This window comes from Eleginops maclovinus, chromosome 24 (assembly GCF_036324505.1).
Source record: "Eleginops maclovinus isolate JMC-PN-2008 ecotype Puerto Natales chromosome 24, JC_Emac_rtc_rv5, whole genome shotgun sequence".
NCBI classification, from domain to species: domain Eukaryota; kingdom Metazoa; phylum Chordata; class Actinopteri; order Perciformes; family Eleginopidae; genus Eleginops; species Eleginops maclovinus.
Genome location: NC_086372.1, coordinates 3,677,127 through 3,694,543, shown reverse-complemented (window position 1 = coordinate 3,694,543; position 17,417 = coordinate 3,677,127). Strand labels below are relative to the sequence as shown.

The 17,417-nt window shown below is 44.8% G+C and overlaps 2 protein-coding genes across 6 annotated transcripts; one reads left to right on the top strand and one right to left on the bottom strand.

Annotated features, from left to right (window-relative positions):
- Positions 1–406: 406 nt before the first annotated feature.
- On the bottom strand, positions 407–17,253 carry ical1 (islet cell autoantigen 1-like). Of its 5 annotated transcripts, none has more exons than XR_010165321.1 (18): positions 17,162–17,252; positions 16,265–16,297; positions 15,968–16,142; positions 14,431–14,503; positions 14,113–14,236; positions 13,709–13,907; positions 13,500–13,625; positions 13,053–13,151; positions 12,833–12,921; positions 12,559–12,608; positions 12,104–12,319; positions 11,336–11,671; positions 11,159–11,254; positions 10,671–10,870; positions 5,213–5,435; positions 4,807–4,885; positions 3,284–3,522; positions 407–1,380 (listed from the first exon to the last, which is right to left on the bottom strand). XR_010165321.1 is itself a non-coding variant. In XM_063877731.1 (14 exons), exons 2-14 carry the CDS (start codon positions 16,270–16,272, stop codon positions 10,755–10,757), a joined length of 1,707 nt encoding a protein of 568 aa, XP_063733801.1. In that variant the 5' UTR covers positions 16,273–16,297; positions 17,156–17,253; the 3' UTR covers positions 8,995–10,754. The 5 variants fall into 5 exon arrangements, 3 of the variants coding, with proteins under 3 accessions (XP_063733801.1, XP_063733800.1, XP_063733802.1); XR_010165322.1 differs by having other exon boundaries at positions 5,319–5,435; XM_063877731.1 differs by lacking the exons at positions 407–1,380; positions 3,284–3,522; positions 4,807–4,885; positions 5,213–5,435 and having other exon boundaries at positions 8,995–10,870; positions 17,156–17,253.
- Positions 3,278–9,093, top strand: fam117ba (family with sequence similarity 117 member Ba; the record flags this gene model as incomplete). The annotated part of the gene is made up of 7 exons (XM_063878204.1): positions 3,278–3,547; positions 4,323–4,406; positions 4,583–4,693; positions 5,315–5,458; positions 5,628–5,835; positions 5,949–6,069; positions 6,425–9,093. Coding segments are annotated over 7 exons (1,152 nt in total), but the record flags the coding sequence as incomplete, so codon positions are not given.
- Positions 17,254–17,417: the final 164 nt, after the last annotated feature.

Here is a 17,417-nt window from a genome sequence, read left to right as displayed (position 1 = left end):
CATTTCCTCTCCCCCACTTGTTTACCTCACTTCTCCGCCGCCGTCTGCTCCACGCGCCCTAGCAACTGCAGCATCAGCACGAGCAGCGCAGCGTTGGTACGCTACGTCACAGATCCACTCCAGCGTCAAGTCGTCTGCAGGTATCAGACTGCACCGGAAATGGACCAAGTCAATAAATGTTTAAACTGTGTTCTTTAAATTGTGACATTAGATTTGTATGTGTTTTATTTTATTTTAAATATTGCAAGATATTAGTACTCCTCCCACCTCTGGCTACTACTGCTTGACCCCCCTTTTAATCCCCATTTGCTTGCCTCTCCGGTTTCTCTATACGTCTGCTTTTCCTCCAGAGGTTTTATGCTATCATTTGATGAGCAAATATGTGGAATAAAGAAAGCAAAATTGGAACATGTCAATTTAGATTTTATCACACAATCTGAAGTTAAAGACATGGCTTTTACATGAAGCCCTTATAATATCAAATGCATTCTCAGCCCATTTTCACAAAATACCAACAATCTGTGCAATCTATACTTTTACTTTCACTACTGTTATCTGGCTGCTAGCACACTACTTCTACAAGCTATTCTTATTTAAAAAACTCACTTATTTAATTAAAAGTAAGAGCTAATCCTTGGTAAAAATCAACACAGAACATATTTTACTTTGAAAACAACAACCGGAAGTGTCGGTGTTTACTCCGGCGTGCTTCACACTGGTCCCTCTCCCGTCGTGTCAACCGAGGCTAGCACAGCATCACCGCCTTCTTCTTTCTGTCCCTTCTGTATTTTCTGTCCTTCTGCTATATTTTCCGTCGTTTTCCGACACTTCACGAACTCCGTCGGTCCTCACAACGCCGTTTCCTCTTTTTATACCCAGATTTTTCTGAGCAGAAAGCGTTTCTGGAGCTGTTTCAGCCGTCGTGCCGCATCAGCCGGGAGAGAAAAACATCCATCCACGACGACGAGGAGGCAGGGTGCGAAAACAGCAACGCCCATTTTGACACCTACTGTATCAGTACTATCCCCACGAAAACGTTTTAGGATATTTTCTATGTCTGCCTGTTTAAATCTAAGAGGGCTTTCCTCACTTGAATCCTGCACAGTCGTCCCTTTGCCCTGTGTTCCCAGCGCTCTTTAGCATCTTCTCGTAGCTGCAGACATCAACAGGGGCTGAGGTGAGGAGCTCCATGCCCCTTTGCGTGCAGTGCAGCTCGGTCACATTCCTGCAGGTGAGTGCCATTATGTTTCTCCTCACACACACTGAAATTGATCTCAAAATCATGAGCCTGGTTATATGCTCTTTTGTCCTATAGGTCCATATGGAATACGTTTTTATGACAGTGATGATATGTGTGGGAGGAGCTGCATGCTTGTCTCCCTGTAAACACAATTGGCCTTCATTATTCATGACATTGCATGAGGATTGGATATGCAGGCAGCAATCTTCCATTGCATTTATAATATATATTAATATAATGAATGCATATCCTAATCAATCATTATTTAATTAGCATAATATCTGCTTTAGAACATTTGTTTTACTCATACATGATAGATCTATTTTATTTTGTTTGCTAAGGTCTTGTTGTTCAATTTGTTTTTATTGCAATATTTTAAAATCTATACATAAGGCAGACAGTGTGCAAAGGCAATTGTGTAAACTAGAACTGTAACAAAGAATGGATTAGTCAATCAACATAAAAGGAAGCATGTATTGATCACTGTCATTTCATAAACATGTGACCAAACACAACTCTCCAACTTCCAGAATGTCAATATGTGCATATATACATAGGTTGTGATTGATTGATCAATACATTTTGGTTGAACAACATGTGCAATTCCTAGGCATCATTTTGGGCTTTTGGGAAATTCAGATTGTGGCATTTTTTGATAGTTTAAATTCCAAACAAATAATGTAGGAATTAGTGGACGTACATTATGTGCTGTGATTTTTCTCTAAGCCTTTTTCTCATGGCTCATGAGTAGTGTCTGTCTTGTGTTAAAGGCTTACCTCTGATTTAATGTCCCCTCAGGTGGTAAAAGTGTAGCTCCTTTAAAACAAGGCTGGAATTTATACTACTACCAGTGCTACTATTGCTATGAGCCCCAAGTCCATTGTAGTGGGTTGCTGATTTGTGAGTGCAGACAGGAAAAACAGCAGTAAAAAAAAAAGAAAGCTGAGCATTTTGCTAGCAGGCTGCTGATGCCAAAACCCCTGTTTACTCTCACACACACACACACACACACACACACACACACACACACACACACACACACACACACACACACACACAAGTGCTGCCGTATGTTAATGACGATCAGTCGGCCCGTTCCCTAGCAACAGTGATGTGTGCTGGTCAAGTCCCATGCCAAATATAGCTCCTGGACAAGCTCTGTCAATCAATGCTGTGTTTTTACGTACAGATGCATGCATGAGCAGTGTGTTGTTGTTGTTGTTAGGACTGGGTAGCTTTTTTGCTGAAATAAATAAATGACTCCTCTATCCTGCAAGGTGTTTTGCATCCATTCAAATATATTCTGTTGCTTGTGCATGGCTGTATTAATGCTAGGCTTTTGTTTAAAGGGATAACAATATAATGATTCTCCTTCTTTTAAATTGGATGTTGCAGTTCAGTTCCCAGTAAATGCAATGCTCATCTATTTGGTTTTTTAACAAATTTGGAATAATACTCTAAGCAAAATCCTTATTGTGAATTGTATTGTACTTGAACACATGATGCATTTTACCTGCACCATTCTGTCATCTGTCTTATTTTATCGATGTCTTTAGTATATTGTACGTTGCATTGTTGAAGGAGCAATGTGTGTCTTGAATAATAATTGTTGTCAATTTAGCTGCTGGACATTAAGATGTCCAAAAACCTTGGACACAATTTAGATGAAAGAAAGGAAATGTGTTTTACAATGAACAGCTGGGAAATCTGATTTTGCTGACACCCTGCACATTGCTGCAGATCTGAAACAGGGACAGTTGGGCACCTGCACTCAATGCCCCCCCGCTTTTTGCTTTAAGCTGTTTTAATGCCATTAACAAGGGGGCTGTGTGAGACTTAGAAGGGGGCATATCCGCTCTGCCCACTATGGGACGGATTAACATCAATCTGGCAAAACACACACACACACACACATACACACACACACACACACACACACACCTAGACAGAAAGAGCGAGCGTGAGCTAATCCTGCAGGCCAGCTGTTGATTCGTTGATGTGTTTACCATGTGTTGACAAATACCTTGTTTACATCTAACTCACCCCGGCTCCTCCCTGTGTTTCTTCCTCAGTCTGCATCGGTGGCCTTATCCTTCCACATCTTCTCGTGGTGCTCCTTCACGTCCTCCGGCGTCCCCCTCCTCTCCCTCTGAGCGCTCCACTCCTTATTCTCCTCTCGGGCTCCCGCCATCCATCCAGCTGTGGCCCTCGCAGGGCGCGACTGCTGGCGCTCACCTGACAGGTCCCTGGCCTCAGGACGACTGCCAGCACCCGTACTCTCCCTACATGAGGGACAAAGCGACGCAGGTCAGTGCTGCGGGGGGGTTACGTCTGTGTGTGGTGTATGAGTTGGTTTGTATGTAAGGTAAAAACAACTCAAATGTTTGTGCAGAGAAAGGAGAAAAGGGTTCATTAAGGCTTATTTATTACCTGTAGTTGAGCTTTAAACTAAAAAGAGCCAGAGCGCTGCATGGATTTGAGTGCGTTACAAAGGTTGCAATCTTTTAAAATATTATACAAACTCTAGGCACTGTCACTTAGTATTAAATAAGAGTATACAGCCATGCTAACGGCTCTACAAGACTATATTTCGGCACAGGGCGCTCTATACTAAATGCTAACAAGCTTACATGCTAATAGTTTTTGGCAAAGTGGACACAGTTAGAAGTATTTATCTTCTGGGGACAATCAATGAATGTGTGTGTTCTTGCTTCTCAAGGAAAGCTTTGAAGATGTGTGTGTTTAAGAAGCTGCAGGCAATCAATGCAAAGAGGTTAAGAGAGGTTGCAGGCGGTTGCGTCATGATGCTGGGTTGCTGTCTTTTGACTATCACTCACAGACTGACTTTGAACCAGAGTCTGGTCAAACAAAAGCTGCAAGATGTTTGTTTAACTGCAGCTATGGTCTATTTTAGAGTTTAGGTAGGCATTAGAAGAAAACAGCCTCAGCTACTAAGTGTGACACTGGTAAATCCAGGTCTTTTATTTCTTGCTGCTTCTCTCTCCTGTGTGTCTAGGAATTTAGCTATTTTGTGCTTGTTTATCTGGGATAAAGCTCTAACCAGTGTGTGTGCATGTGTTAGACCCCCAGGGCCTGGGCAGATGAGAGGAGGAGGGGCTCTCACAAACGCTCGGCCTCCTGTGGGAGCACCGACCAGCTCAAGGAGGTACGTTTCTTTATTTTAAAGCCAAGATAAACTCTCTTTTGTGTAGTAAATATAGGCATTTTCTGAGCATTGTGCTTCAGTTATGACTCAACACATGGCCATTAACAAGACATGGCTGCATACATCTCTACGTCTGCATTACAACGTCTCTCTGTATGTTTGTAAATCCTCTCTAGATTGCCAAATTGCGACAGCAGCTTCAGCGCAGCAAACGCAGCAGCCGCCATCGGAGGGATAAAGACCGCAAGTCCCCGTTCAATGGCAGCCATACCATCATCCAGTCGCAGGTAATCAATACAAACAATACAAAGTCTGTCTGAGTGTGTGTGCCATGTTGCTCTGTTAGAGTTGAAAAAAGATAGGAGAGTTGGAAAGAGAGTTTTCAGGACGTCCCATTTACCTCATGCCCCTGTGTGTCTCCTGATGTGTTTTTTATCAGTCTCTGGTCTATGAAAAGTCAGCTTAATTGGGTTCCTCTGCTGCAGTAACACACACACACACACACACAATCACACACACACACACACACTTTAGTCACGTGGCTGTATTGTGACAGTAACAGGGCCGGTCCTCGGCTCTCTGCGGAGTCTGCTGGAGTGCAGCTGTCCCGCATTCTGGGCCTCCCCAGGAGACAAAGAGAAGAGAGTTATCATGCAACTTTCCTCACAATACTTTTGACAAGCTCATTAACTGATGCAGAGAGCCACCGGCTAGCAGGAACACACTCAAAGTAACATCAAGATGATCAAAGGTTGCTGTTGCAAGAGGTTAAAGCATTAGTTCTGAGACGTGATATCTTAAAATACCATTTCTGTCCATGTGCATCTGAAGAGGGTAAAGGTGGGTGAAGGATTTTGTGGGACCACTGTGTTTCCAGCACTGACTGCAGCCGTGTGTGTGTTTTGCAGTCACCTATGCCCAAGACCATCCTGATACCCATCCCTATATCCAAGTCCTCGGCCCCTCGTTTCCGCAACAGCGTGGAGGGCCTCAACCAGGAGATTGAACGCATCATCATCCGGGACACGCCTGAAAAAGACGAGACCATCGTTGTGAGTTTTGCTCGTGCAGAGATTGGGGTTAGGGTGTTTTTAAAAATGATTCCTGAAGTAATTAACATTCAAGGTTATCTAAGGGCTCACACACAACCACTGTGGGGACTAAGCCCCCGCTCCATGTTGTTATTGTGACCTCATTTGTGTGTGTGTGTTTGTACAACAGCCACAGGAAGTCCCAGATGGGCACCGCGCACCCCCACCCGTCCCCCCACAGCGCAGCAGCAGCACCCGCAGTATAGACACACAGACTCCCTCAGGGGGCGGCCTGAGCGGTAACCATAGCAACAGCAGTAGCCGACCCGACTCCATCTCGCCCTCCTACCTCACCGTGCTCAACGACACGGGTGGAGGCAGCCCCTACGAGGACAAAGGTGACTCACACACACACACACACACACACACCACATATCAGCCGCCGTGCCTCTGTGAGCATGATCTGATGCTGACCTTTGACCTACAGCCTCCCTTCTCTGTCTGTCCTCAGAGCTGGGCCCCTGCTCCCCGCTGCCTAAATATGCCGCCTCCCCCAGACCCAACAACAGCTACATGTTCAAGAGGGAACCGCCGGAGGGCTGCGAGAAAGTCAAAGTGTCCGAGGACACCATGTGAGTGGATCTTTAGATTTACAGGATATCAGCAGAACCTAAAATGCCTTTGGAAGTGTTGAAGAGCTTAAAAGCTGCTTTAATCAATATGTTCCTATCTTTTATCAATGGATCAAATCAATTGGCTACTTGGATGAAAAGGTAGAAGAAGCACTCAGACTTTTCCCTGAGTAAAGCAGATTATCCTCACTGAGTTTGCAGTTCCTAACAGTAAATGATCTCCCACGTTAGCCAGGTTTGATCTGAACACTCTAGACCTCTCTGCTGAATAAGAGTCTGTTGGTATCCTTTATTTATTAATGTTATGTACCCACTTGCTATGAAGGCTAAACATGTCCCCTGCATGTGTCCACAGAACCAAACCTCTGCAGGACCTCCCTCGCTTCTTGTGTCCCGACCGCAACAAGGTCAACTTCATCCCGAACAGTGGCTCTGCCTTCTGCCTCGTTAGCATCCTCAAGCCCTTACTCCCCGGTCCCCGAGGTCCGGTGGGCCTCCGGAGCCTGTCCCCGTCCCTCGTGCCTCTGTCCACCCAGCCCTGCCTCCTGGAGGAGCCCGAGAGCTTCTGACGGCTTCACGTCACCCCCCCCCGGAAACCCCCCCCCCTCAACAAAATCAGAAAACACTTACTAGGAAACAACCCTTCTGCTCTAAGAATGCCTTCAGCATGCCAGCTAAGCTCTCTCTGATGTCCTTATCTCGTTGACAAAGCGCTTCCCACTGCCTCTCCTCAGACGACTACAACGTGAGAGTCCTGCAGCCCTGTGCGGGGGTGTGCACATTTCATGCTTTCTTCTACCTTTAGTGCTGGTTATGTTCCTGTTTTCTCGGGAGGAAAAGGGCGAAAGGACAGACTCTTTTATTTCATCGTATTATACCATGGCGCCTTTCCACGGACATATCTCTTTTTCTATCTGTAGTTATTTCTCTTGATATAAAATATGCCTTCCATTGTAAAGAAAAAAAAAAAGGCCACTGGTTTCCTCGGCAACCAAGAGTTTGACCACAGAGGCTAATTTTGGTGCTGCCAGATATATCGTAGCAAAACTTGAACGGTCGCGACGAGGAGGAGTTTATAAATGTGCCTGATATTTTAGACCGCTCAGTTTCGCTCAACCAGCGTAGTGCTGCATCATGGTTGTTTCTTTAGCATGGCACACATGATGTTTGCACTATGGTGGCCATAGATACACACACAGGCAGGGCAAGCAGAAAATACAAGCAGTGGTGGGAAGTACCTAAGTACATTTACTCAAGTACTGTAATTAAGTACACGTTTTGAAATACCACAACAACTCAAAGGGAACATTGTCCTTTTTACTTCAACACATTTATTTTGAAGCTTTGGTTACTGTTAAATGTAATCGATCCAACAATATATTTAAGTACCTTAAACAATTAGCAGGACAGATAATTAATCAGCAGCAATTTAATGACGATTTTGCATAAAAACACGTTGCATTTCCAGCTTGTGTGAAGATTTGCAGCTTTTACTTTTAAATATTTTATAGTATATCTAAAATATCCAATATTGCAATGAGTTTCTCAATGCAGGACTTACTTACTTGTAATGGAGTATTTTTTACAGTATAGTATAAGCACTTTTACTTGAGTGAAGGATCTGAATACCTCTTCCACCACTGTATGCAACGAGGGGTTTTTAAACATATTTATGTGTACCTTTATCAGCCATTTGCAGTGCAGGCTGACTGTAAACGGGTACAAGCTTCACAAACAGGTAGCAGTGAGCCCCCCCCCCCCCTGCCTGCTGCTGTGTATCTATGGGAAACGCAGGCCAGGGCTATGATGTGTGCAGCGTGTTCTACCTGTCTGCCTGCCCCTCCTTCCCAAGCGCCAGCCTTTGCTTCAGAAATGTCCCTCCTTACTCCACGTCCATCACACACACCCCCCTTTTGTTCCAGCTCTTTCTCTCCTCCTCTTTCCCTCGCTGTAAAGCTGATTTCCTCCTGTGTTGCTCAGCTCGTGTTGTTGTAAAATGTGTCCAGGCGGGTGTCGTCGTGGCTCCCTCTGGCCTGCAGAGCCCTGAACATGGAGAGGCTGGTGAACAAACACATCACAATATCACTACAATAAAGTCTCCTCATCAGCTTCAAGACCCTTAAATCTAAGTATTTCTCTCAACCTAATTTCAGACACCCTGCGCTTCATTTGGAGCTGCTGATTGACAGCCTCTCCATGCCCCCGCCCCTCTTCCTGTAAATGTCGTTACTACTTGACTGTGCCTGCTTCGGTGGGATAGGAATGTACTGGAATTGTAAATATAAAGGCACACTGTGTTTGTATTATCGGCTGACAAAGATATGTATCTGAATGAGTTGTACCATAGGCCCCCTCCCTCCCTTCCTTCCTTCCTCCCTCCCTCACTCCCCCCCCCCCTGCTTTCTCTCCGCTGAGTACTGTGAATTTCATGTCTCATTATTGTGAATAATAATGTATTTATTTATCAGGAGTGTTATTGGGTCTTCAGAGAATTTTAACCAAGAATAGATTACATCCTCCATCTCAGGTTGTAGTGAATAGGATACAAAAAAAAGATGACTAACTTCTCGTGCACACTAACAAGTCTACACTACGAAGAGAGCAAACCAACAGCTGCTATGTATGTAGCCTCACACCAAGGAAACAATGTAACCTGTAGCAGAGTAGAAGTAGAGAGAAGTGTGGATGTCGTTTATCCAGTGACCTGATTTGGCATGTTTCTAAAAAAGAGTTCTGTTCCAAAATGAGATATCCACTTGCTGAAAACAATCACACCTACAGCGACGAGACTTTCTGTCGTTTTTAGACGTCTGTTTACAAAAGTAGTTTGGAAGATTAGATTCATACAAATACAGATTTATTTCAGATACCGACTTTTATCAGAGTGGATAAACAGCATTTTGGAATGAGGCTCAACGCAGTGACTCTTTGTTTGCTTGTCCAGTTTATTGGAAACAGAACTGCCAAGTGTTCATCTGTTAAACCCCTCGAGTGAAATAAAAAGGCATAGTTGAATTAAATAAAGCATTTGTGATTGACTTGAGAAATACATTCTTGTGTGTAAATATAGCAGTATAATACATCCTGTGACAAAACCATACAGTAGTTCCCCTTCATGTGTCACATTTAAAACAAAAAGATAAGCAGAGATGATAATATACAGCTTGTATCAAATGTGTTTTTTTCCCATGATGCATTTCCATCCCCTCACCGTCGCTGAGGCACACAAAGTCATAACTTTGGATTTGGTTGAAGTCGATGCATGTGGGCATGATAATCACATCTCAACAACTAATGAAACATTCAATAAATCTGAGAAACTCCACTCGACATTTGCAACAGTTCACTATAGCATTTCGTAAACATTCAAACATGTCAGTATTGGTTGTTTTTCCCTTCAAATAGTGTGTGAGAAATCCATTTCATGACATGGTAACAGTTCTCCACTCCCCTAAAACAATAACACATTTCCAAAATCCATCTTTGAATCTTCACACAGTTAAAAATAAACAGTATTTTACAGTGTTAGAGTTAGCAGTTCCTCAGCAGTTATATAATCTGGAAATAAATACATTTTGATTTGCATGTTTAGAGGATTTAAATAATCCACCCATTAGAAAATATTGTTTCCCAGTGTCCTACTTTAAAACATCCTTCAAGAGACAAAATAAAGGTTTTATCCTTTACACATTTTCCTCTGCCTTTGTGAAATTGTTATTGTGAAATTTGAACAACAGATGGGACTGAAGATCACGTCCTATTTTTAAACACACTACATTCAGAGCCAGGGGAATCTGGGATGAAGGTGGACAGAGGGACATAAAGAGGCTGGGGACAGTGAGACTCCATTGTGTCTGTAATCTGACTCCAGGCCAGGGGGTCACAATGACCCCGTCAGTCCTCTCCAGAGACAGGACGAATCACACATCAGTGCCGCCTGTCGACCTTAAGAAACAAAACTGACATTTCCTTACAGAGATTAAAAAGGTGTCAAATTGATGCTCAAGATCCAGAGTTTGTGCAGGACTCCACAACGCAGGACATCCTGGATACTAGGTCATGAGCTAACTCTGGGATATTGACTTACATGCCATGTGGAGTCCAGTAAAAGAAACATAAATGAGTCAGCACTGTGTTATGAAAACAGCTAGGTCTACAAATAGCTGTATAATGCACTGATGTTGCTGGGTGGAACAGGACCCAGATTTAACTGTTGTTGTTTGTGCGCAAATAAAGGCTCAGTGACAGTTTCAAGGTCCCATCAAACATACACAATGTTCACTCTGTATATGCATATAGCTAACTCTTCATTCATACGGGACAATCATGTGCGGTGAATTTCCTTTTACATCCTGGGTCCGCTGTGATGTGTGGACACAGCAAACCGACACACCCAAACAACGCAAACATGATTAAAACACACATACACTGCCGCCAGTACCAAACATTCTCTGCTTGCAACAACTGAAACGGTGTGTGTACGAGTCAGCGTCTGCATGTGTGTGTTAACAGTCATTTACTAAGCTGCAGAGAGCGTGATTTAGTGTGGTGATGCATCTCTCCCGGTGACAGAAATATATGTGTGCATCTTTCCTACTTACTTGAAAAACTTTCCGACATCCAGATCCTGTAAGAGTCAGCATACAGTGCTGCACACACACATCCACACACACACACAAACAGCTTTATGCATTGAGCAGCTCATCTGGGGAGCGGCCGATAGCATCGGGGTTGGAGAGGGGGTCCAGGTCGGCAAACAGGTTGAACCAGGCGGACATGTCTTTGGATGCACCTGGAGCGGCTGCACACACACACACACACACACACACACACACACACACACACACACACACACACACACACACACACACACACACACACACACATACACACACACACACACACACACACACACACACACACACACACACACACACACACACACACACACACACACACACACACACACAGTCACACAGTCATTAGAAGAAGGTTTCCAAAGATGTCATAGCCCCAATATAATTTATAGATTGGAGGAAAGGTTTACTGTACTCAGACAGAGGAGGACGCAGGTTAAGAAGGAGCATACCATTGGCTGATGGACTTGGAGCCGGCTGAGCCGATTGGCTGTGACCAGGAGGAGGCTGCAGGGGCGGAGCTTGGAACATAGGTGGGGTTGACCAGCCTATAAGAGAGCAGGGTTAAGAAGAGTAGTGAGAGATGTATCAGTGAGTTTCTCTCTCCAGCAGAGGGCAGTGGGACTCACCTGTGGAGCTCAGGCTGTGATCCAGCAGCTGGGAGGGCAGGAAACCTGTAGGGGAGGGTGGGCCCGAGGGAGGACGTGCTGCCGGTCCACTACTCTCTGTCGGCACTCTACTCTCTGCCAGCCCACTAGTTGCTGCTGGGCTCTGTGGAGGAACAGTGGGAGGGTCAAAGAGCCCGAAGGCGTCCTGCCACTCCCTGCTGAACTCGTCGCTGGCCCCAGGCCCCGGGCTCAGGAGGTCTTTTAGGAAAGCCATGTCCCCTCTTTCCCCATCTTCCTCTTCTGATCTCAGCTCGGTCCCGGCAGAGTGGAACAGATCACCTGAGAGTTGACCCCCACCTAGACAGACAGAAGGAGAGTCATATATGTTTCTTTCAAACCCTCCACGTGACGGGCGGTAACTACATCACAGGAGATTCTGAAAGGTCAGAGATTTACAAGCCTGTTTCTAAGCAGAGATTCAGATCACAGAGGTTCACAGAATCAACCACGGAAAGATAAAGCCAAAAGAGAGGGCCGAAATGACAAGAAAAAGACCACATCTAACTACTGAGGCTTGACACTCCTCAGACCTTTTAGGAGCATGCTGTTGATTGAAAAGAGTCTCAGAAGTGCAGATGACAGTTTCCCCTTATGCCGAGTGAAGTAAACAAAGCCCCTTGCACCAGACAGGCAGAGTGAATCCAGATCCAAAGAGTTCAAATCACATGCCACAGCCAGCAAAGTGAGATGGGAGTCAGAGTTCACAGAGGAGACAGCAGGCCTGTTTACCAGAAGCAGGCAGCTGTGACTGGAGGCTCTCAAAGCCCCAGGGCTCACTGGGGCCTCCCCCCTGACGAGAAGGCAACAGCTGGGGCTGCAGAGGGGGGACTGAGTCCTGGGACTGTGGCTCATCCCCGCCCATGAGCATCAGGTCGTCCTCAGAGTCCGCAGACAGTCCTCTGAGAGCGTGCAGGGCAGCAGGAGGTGTGGCAGTGCTTTGGTGCGCTGAGATTAAAGGATCATAATAAAGCCGACAGGCGTCCAGCCCATAGTGAGCAGCAGAAATTCCAAGGTACACACCTGCACTATTTACACAAGTGCTGGATATCAAATATAACAATACGGGCTGTGCAAAAGTTCTCAACACACTAACAAAAGCGCATATTCATGACTCTTCCTCAAGGAGAAACCTGTTCAAATGTCACTTTCACTGTGTCTCTCAGCCCACAGGTAGCAGCACATACCTGAACCAGAAGCACTTCCAGATGGCTGGTCGTCATCCAAGGACACCAGACTGAGGAAGAATGAAGGAGGAAGGGAGGAGGGGAATAAATGAGAAAGTGCCTTACACGCTGGCTAGACACAGTTCTGCTATTTTTAGCGATGCAGTAGCCTCTATTTGATTTGGAGCTGCAGTCTCTTCAGGCACACCGGTTTTTAAAGACCACATGGAGCACTATGATCATCACATGCAAAAGACACACTACACTAGATGTATTTATACTAGTGTTCTCTCACCTGTCTGTGTTGACCTGCTGAGCCTTCTCCTTTTTCTTCCCATGTTGTTTCTGTGCTTCTGCTAGTTCCTCCAGTGGGTCTCTGAGGTCCTGTACAGGGGAGGGACACATTTAAATGTGCTATAAAAACACAAAGATTGGTGAGTTGCTGAGAGGACCGCTACAGTTACAGTCTGTGTTGTTGCTGTCGGCAGGGAATGCAACACCTCAGTGTGAAGTACCTTGAGTGTGGTGAACTGGTATGGTACATGACCTTGGAAAGCCTCGTGGATTCCCGACATGGCGTGGGCCGTCTTCTCCCAGAACTGCAGCAGAGTGGTCTGCCAAGACCGGAACAACAAGATATTTATAGCACTGTCTTCCAACAAGAATTAGTGCATATATGCAGGGTTTTTTAACGCAGGCCGGCAAACGATTATGGTGGCTCTGAGGGAAGCATGCATATTGTATGTGTTAGACGTTAATAAATTATAATAACCGTCCAAATCCCTGATGGTTTGCTTTATGATTTATTTACAGCATCATGCCGTCCGATCGGGTGAAAATGATCGTGTCCAGCTGAGTGTCATGTTTGCATCACAGGCAACCTTCCTTCTTAAAGCTTACTCCTACCAAATATACTTTAGGCATGCTCTAACAGAGAAAATATGGCGTAGAAAGACACACACCTGGTAGGTACAGAGGGAGTGTGAAAGCATGTTGCAGCGGCTTGCTCCCAGCATGTCCACCTTCTGACACACATCGTTCTTCAGCTTCTCAAACTGGCCCTTCGTCCCTCTGACCTGGGATTGGACCTAGAAAACAGACAATAAGACTTATAATTTGTATCATTTAGAGTGTTAACCCGATCCTTACAAACAAACAAGCGTCCTTCTACCTTGCGGAACTTCTCCAGCTGCTTGAAGGTGTCTGGGTCGAGTTCCTGGGAGACGTCCTTCATCCAGAGCAGAGCTCCTCTGTACTCGGTGCGCGCCTTCTCCATGTGAGAGACGGTCAGCAGCGTGTCGGCGATGGCGCGCCGCCTGAACGTCTCCACTTCCTGGTGCAGACGGTGCAGTGGTGGGCGAAGTGCCATCCTATGGAAAAAAGATTAATGACATTTCTCCAAATGAAAAGCTTCAGCAGAATGTATCATGGCCAAAACAGCAGGAAGACTATTCACCAGAATCAATAATAAATATATTTTCTGCCATTATTTTATAAATCCTATTACAGAATGAATGCACTGTATTTGCAACCCTTTTACACCGGATCACTGGCTTGATATTCCCTGCTGCTGACCTCTGCTTGGCGGAGGTGCACAGGGCCTTGCTGGTGGCGTCCATCATGTTGCCAGCCTTTGTGCGATCGTGTTCCGCCTGGAAACGCAGGAACAGGCCGAGCTGGTTCTCCTCCTGAGACAGACCTGGGAAAAAAGATCAAAGTCCCTCATGTGCACAAATGACAGAAATCTGGTCTTCCTCAAACCACGACTGTGCTAGAAGGAATATCACTGATACTTAAACAACTTATTTGAGAAAGCATTACACAAGCTGTAACATATAGCTCCTAGTGTTGTGCAGGGAAGTGATTTGATATTAAAGGTCTAGTTTTACTCACATGTGATCCTGTGCTGGTACTTCTCGATCACCTTCAGCAGCTCTGTGCATGTCAACTGAACCGAGCGGAAGAACTGTAGAAAGAAAAATCAGGCCGGATTAGAATACATCCCTGACTCCTTTCTTTACAACACTTTCAGGAACCTTGTTGTTTGTTTTCTGTCCACTTCATGTCACTTATTTCAAGACTTTATTTTGCAAGATATTTAGCTCTCTCTTGCTTTCTGCCTGGCAGTCAGAGGCCTCTCCTCCAATCTGCCAGATTTATAATCGTGTGTCATAGCAACACAGATTTAGAGGCCACTCCGTGCGGCTCTCTGACAGAAAGCAATGCACCCACGATGCAACCCAACAGCTGAAGTTTGGTCAGAGACTCCAAGCTTAATTGAGCAGCGAGCTACAAACATTAGACAATCATTTGGACAAACTCCCTGACAAACTCATGGCCCACTAGTGAAATCTTTGTAGTAATTCTGTCTATGCCTGCCTCTTCAGGTGTAACACTGTAGACTGAGAGCAAAGGGAGGAGGTGACTTTTGAAGTTACTTATTAACTTTAGAATAAACACTCACTGCCTTCTTTCCGTTTGACTCAGCCTTGTCAGATATCTGCCTGCGTACAGCTCACTGCTCCTGAACAACACACCTCTCATACTTTCTATTAGTAAGACGAGCAATACTGATTGATTCATCCATATCATGTTTGTCTTAGGCCAGCTGCTCCGTCTGACTCACAGCAATATGGCAGGGGAAAAACAGAGGCAGATGGAGATAAAGGTCCACGTGTGGCTTTGTGCAAATGCACATCGATACAGCAGTTCTGTTTTTCTCATTGAGATTTTGTCAGACGCAAACTTTACTCCATTTCCAGACGGAGAAAAACTCAATATTGATGAAAACTGTAGACTTTAAAATGATGTTGATGAATACTGTAGACTTTAAAATGATGTTGATGAATACTGTAGACTTTAAAATGAGGCTGGAAAGATTCAAAATGTACTTAATCAGATGATGTGTAAATCTAACTAAAACCATGTCTTGGTTTGTATGGTATTCTGCTTGTGTCTTTAAACACCTTCTCCTCTTTTCTGTCTCTCCCTCGGGGGGAATGGAGGGATAATGAGTTCGGGAGGACAGTAGAGGCCTGATCTTGTTCCAGAGTGAACAAAAGCCTCACAGTGCATCCCTTAGCAGCTCAGTGGAACTCTAGCACGTCGCAGACAGTTAGCCGTCCTGTCACAACTAAATGCCAGCCAATCAGAACTGCCCGCTCTCATTCCTTGCACTGATGTGAAACGACTACAGAGGATCAGGCTGTAGAGCTGTACGTAATGAGCATAGCTGTGATGTACTGTCAGACATCTCACCTGTCATTACAACCCTTACACCAAGACATCAAGAAAACCTCTCTGGGAACAATGGACCCTTGTTCCTACTGCAGATACATTATCCCCCACAGTGACTAACTAGTAATCAATATCTACATGTTATTTACAGTGTGTGTTTCTGTAGGACTTAAGGTAACCTCTCCCCCCCTACCTCCAGCTTGGCATCCAGGTCAGCGTCTGAGGACACCACGTACTCGTCCTCCTTCTTGCCCGTGGCTTTGATGAGGACCTGCTTTGTCTTCCAGAACTTTTTCTGCATGCGAGCCATCACCGAGCTGTCCTCACCAAGCAGGGCCCGGCTCCCGCTCAGTATGTCTCCTGCAAACCTGGAGAACACAATTCAGTCAGCTGTGCTTATAACAACAGTGCTTTATACTGTAATTATGATCATTATAATCATGGTACTGGCTACAGTCAACAACTATGTAAATATGAGTTTTACACTTACCCCTCCATGATTGAATATCAACCGTTGTCAGTTCTGAAAACGAAAAGAAATTGAGATTTTGACCCAAATGAAGTATTCAAAAGGTCTTGAAGCTAAAATAAATGCCTCTTCCTCATTTATTCAAAAAGAAAATTGCAAAAAAATGAATGCTAATGAATAAGATGCATGTGCACATTAACTCTTGTGCAGTTTTGATCTTGCCTTAGGATAGCAGGAGGATTTCAGCATAGAGTAAACTAGTAGCCGATGTCAACCTCACACAGAAAGTCACAACCAGGCATATAGACTGTAGATGTTGTGTAAATCTAACTAGTCTAATGTAATGTAAGGGAGTCACTCACTAACACATAACTGCTGCTGGTTTTCCTAGGTGTTTGCTGGGATACATTCAACAGCAAGCATGAAAACAGAGCTGACAGCTGTTCCCCTACTGAATTATAATCGAGTTATAAGCGGTTATCGTACAGTGTGATCTGTGACTGCACCAAAGCCCCTCGGTGCTGACGGCTAAAAAGCTCATCTAATGTGGTTTATCTAGCAGAGACCAGACACCTGTGCTTTTCGAGGTGAAGAGAATTGAGAGCCAGCTGGCTGTGGAGCAGGTGTTCAGTTACATGAAAGGCTGCCTTGAAACACACAATAAGAAAGCTAAGGCGTGTGTCATTCGACTATATTTATCGACAGTGTTAATACAAGGTGTACAAGTAAAAACAAATGTAACGGTAGTCGAGAAAAGCCAACTGAAAACGGCTTGTTTGCTAGCAGCAGTTTAGCTCCTAGCAAGTGCAGTTGTAGGAACAGTATTGCTAACAGAACATTTTACATTATAACGAGACATACAAACACTACTGTTATTCTTTTATAGTCAGATCATTTAAAAGGTGAATTTACCTTTACCTTGCTTTTAGTTTTGTCCTGCAGTCCGAGCATCTATCCAGCTCGGCTAACCTCCTCTGCCGATAGCCGTCATAATGAGTCAGAGAAACAGGATATGCAAAGCAGCTGTAGCGCTGATTGAACACCAGAGGGCGCTGTTGTACAGGATAGACACAAAAGATCGTCTATTGCTAGGAAGGCATTCACAGCTCATTATTTACTGGAAAGAATGTGTAGTAAATTGACTAATAAGCAGTTACAATATGTCCACTTAAAT

What these genes read in the sequence shown, in the direction of transcription:
- ical1 (XM_063877731.1), bottom strand. An exon ending in TCACAGCCTGAGCTCCACAG is followed by an intron (nt 11,255 to 11,335) that starts GTGAGTCCCACT and finishes GCTCTCTTATAG; the next exon opens with GCTGGTCAACCCCACCTATG. An exon ending in TCCAAGTCCATCAGCCAATG is followed by an intron (nt 10,871 to 11,158) that starts GTATGCTCCTTC and finishes GTGTGTGTGCAG; the next exon opens with CCGCTCCAGGTGCATCCAAA.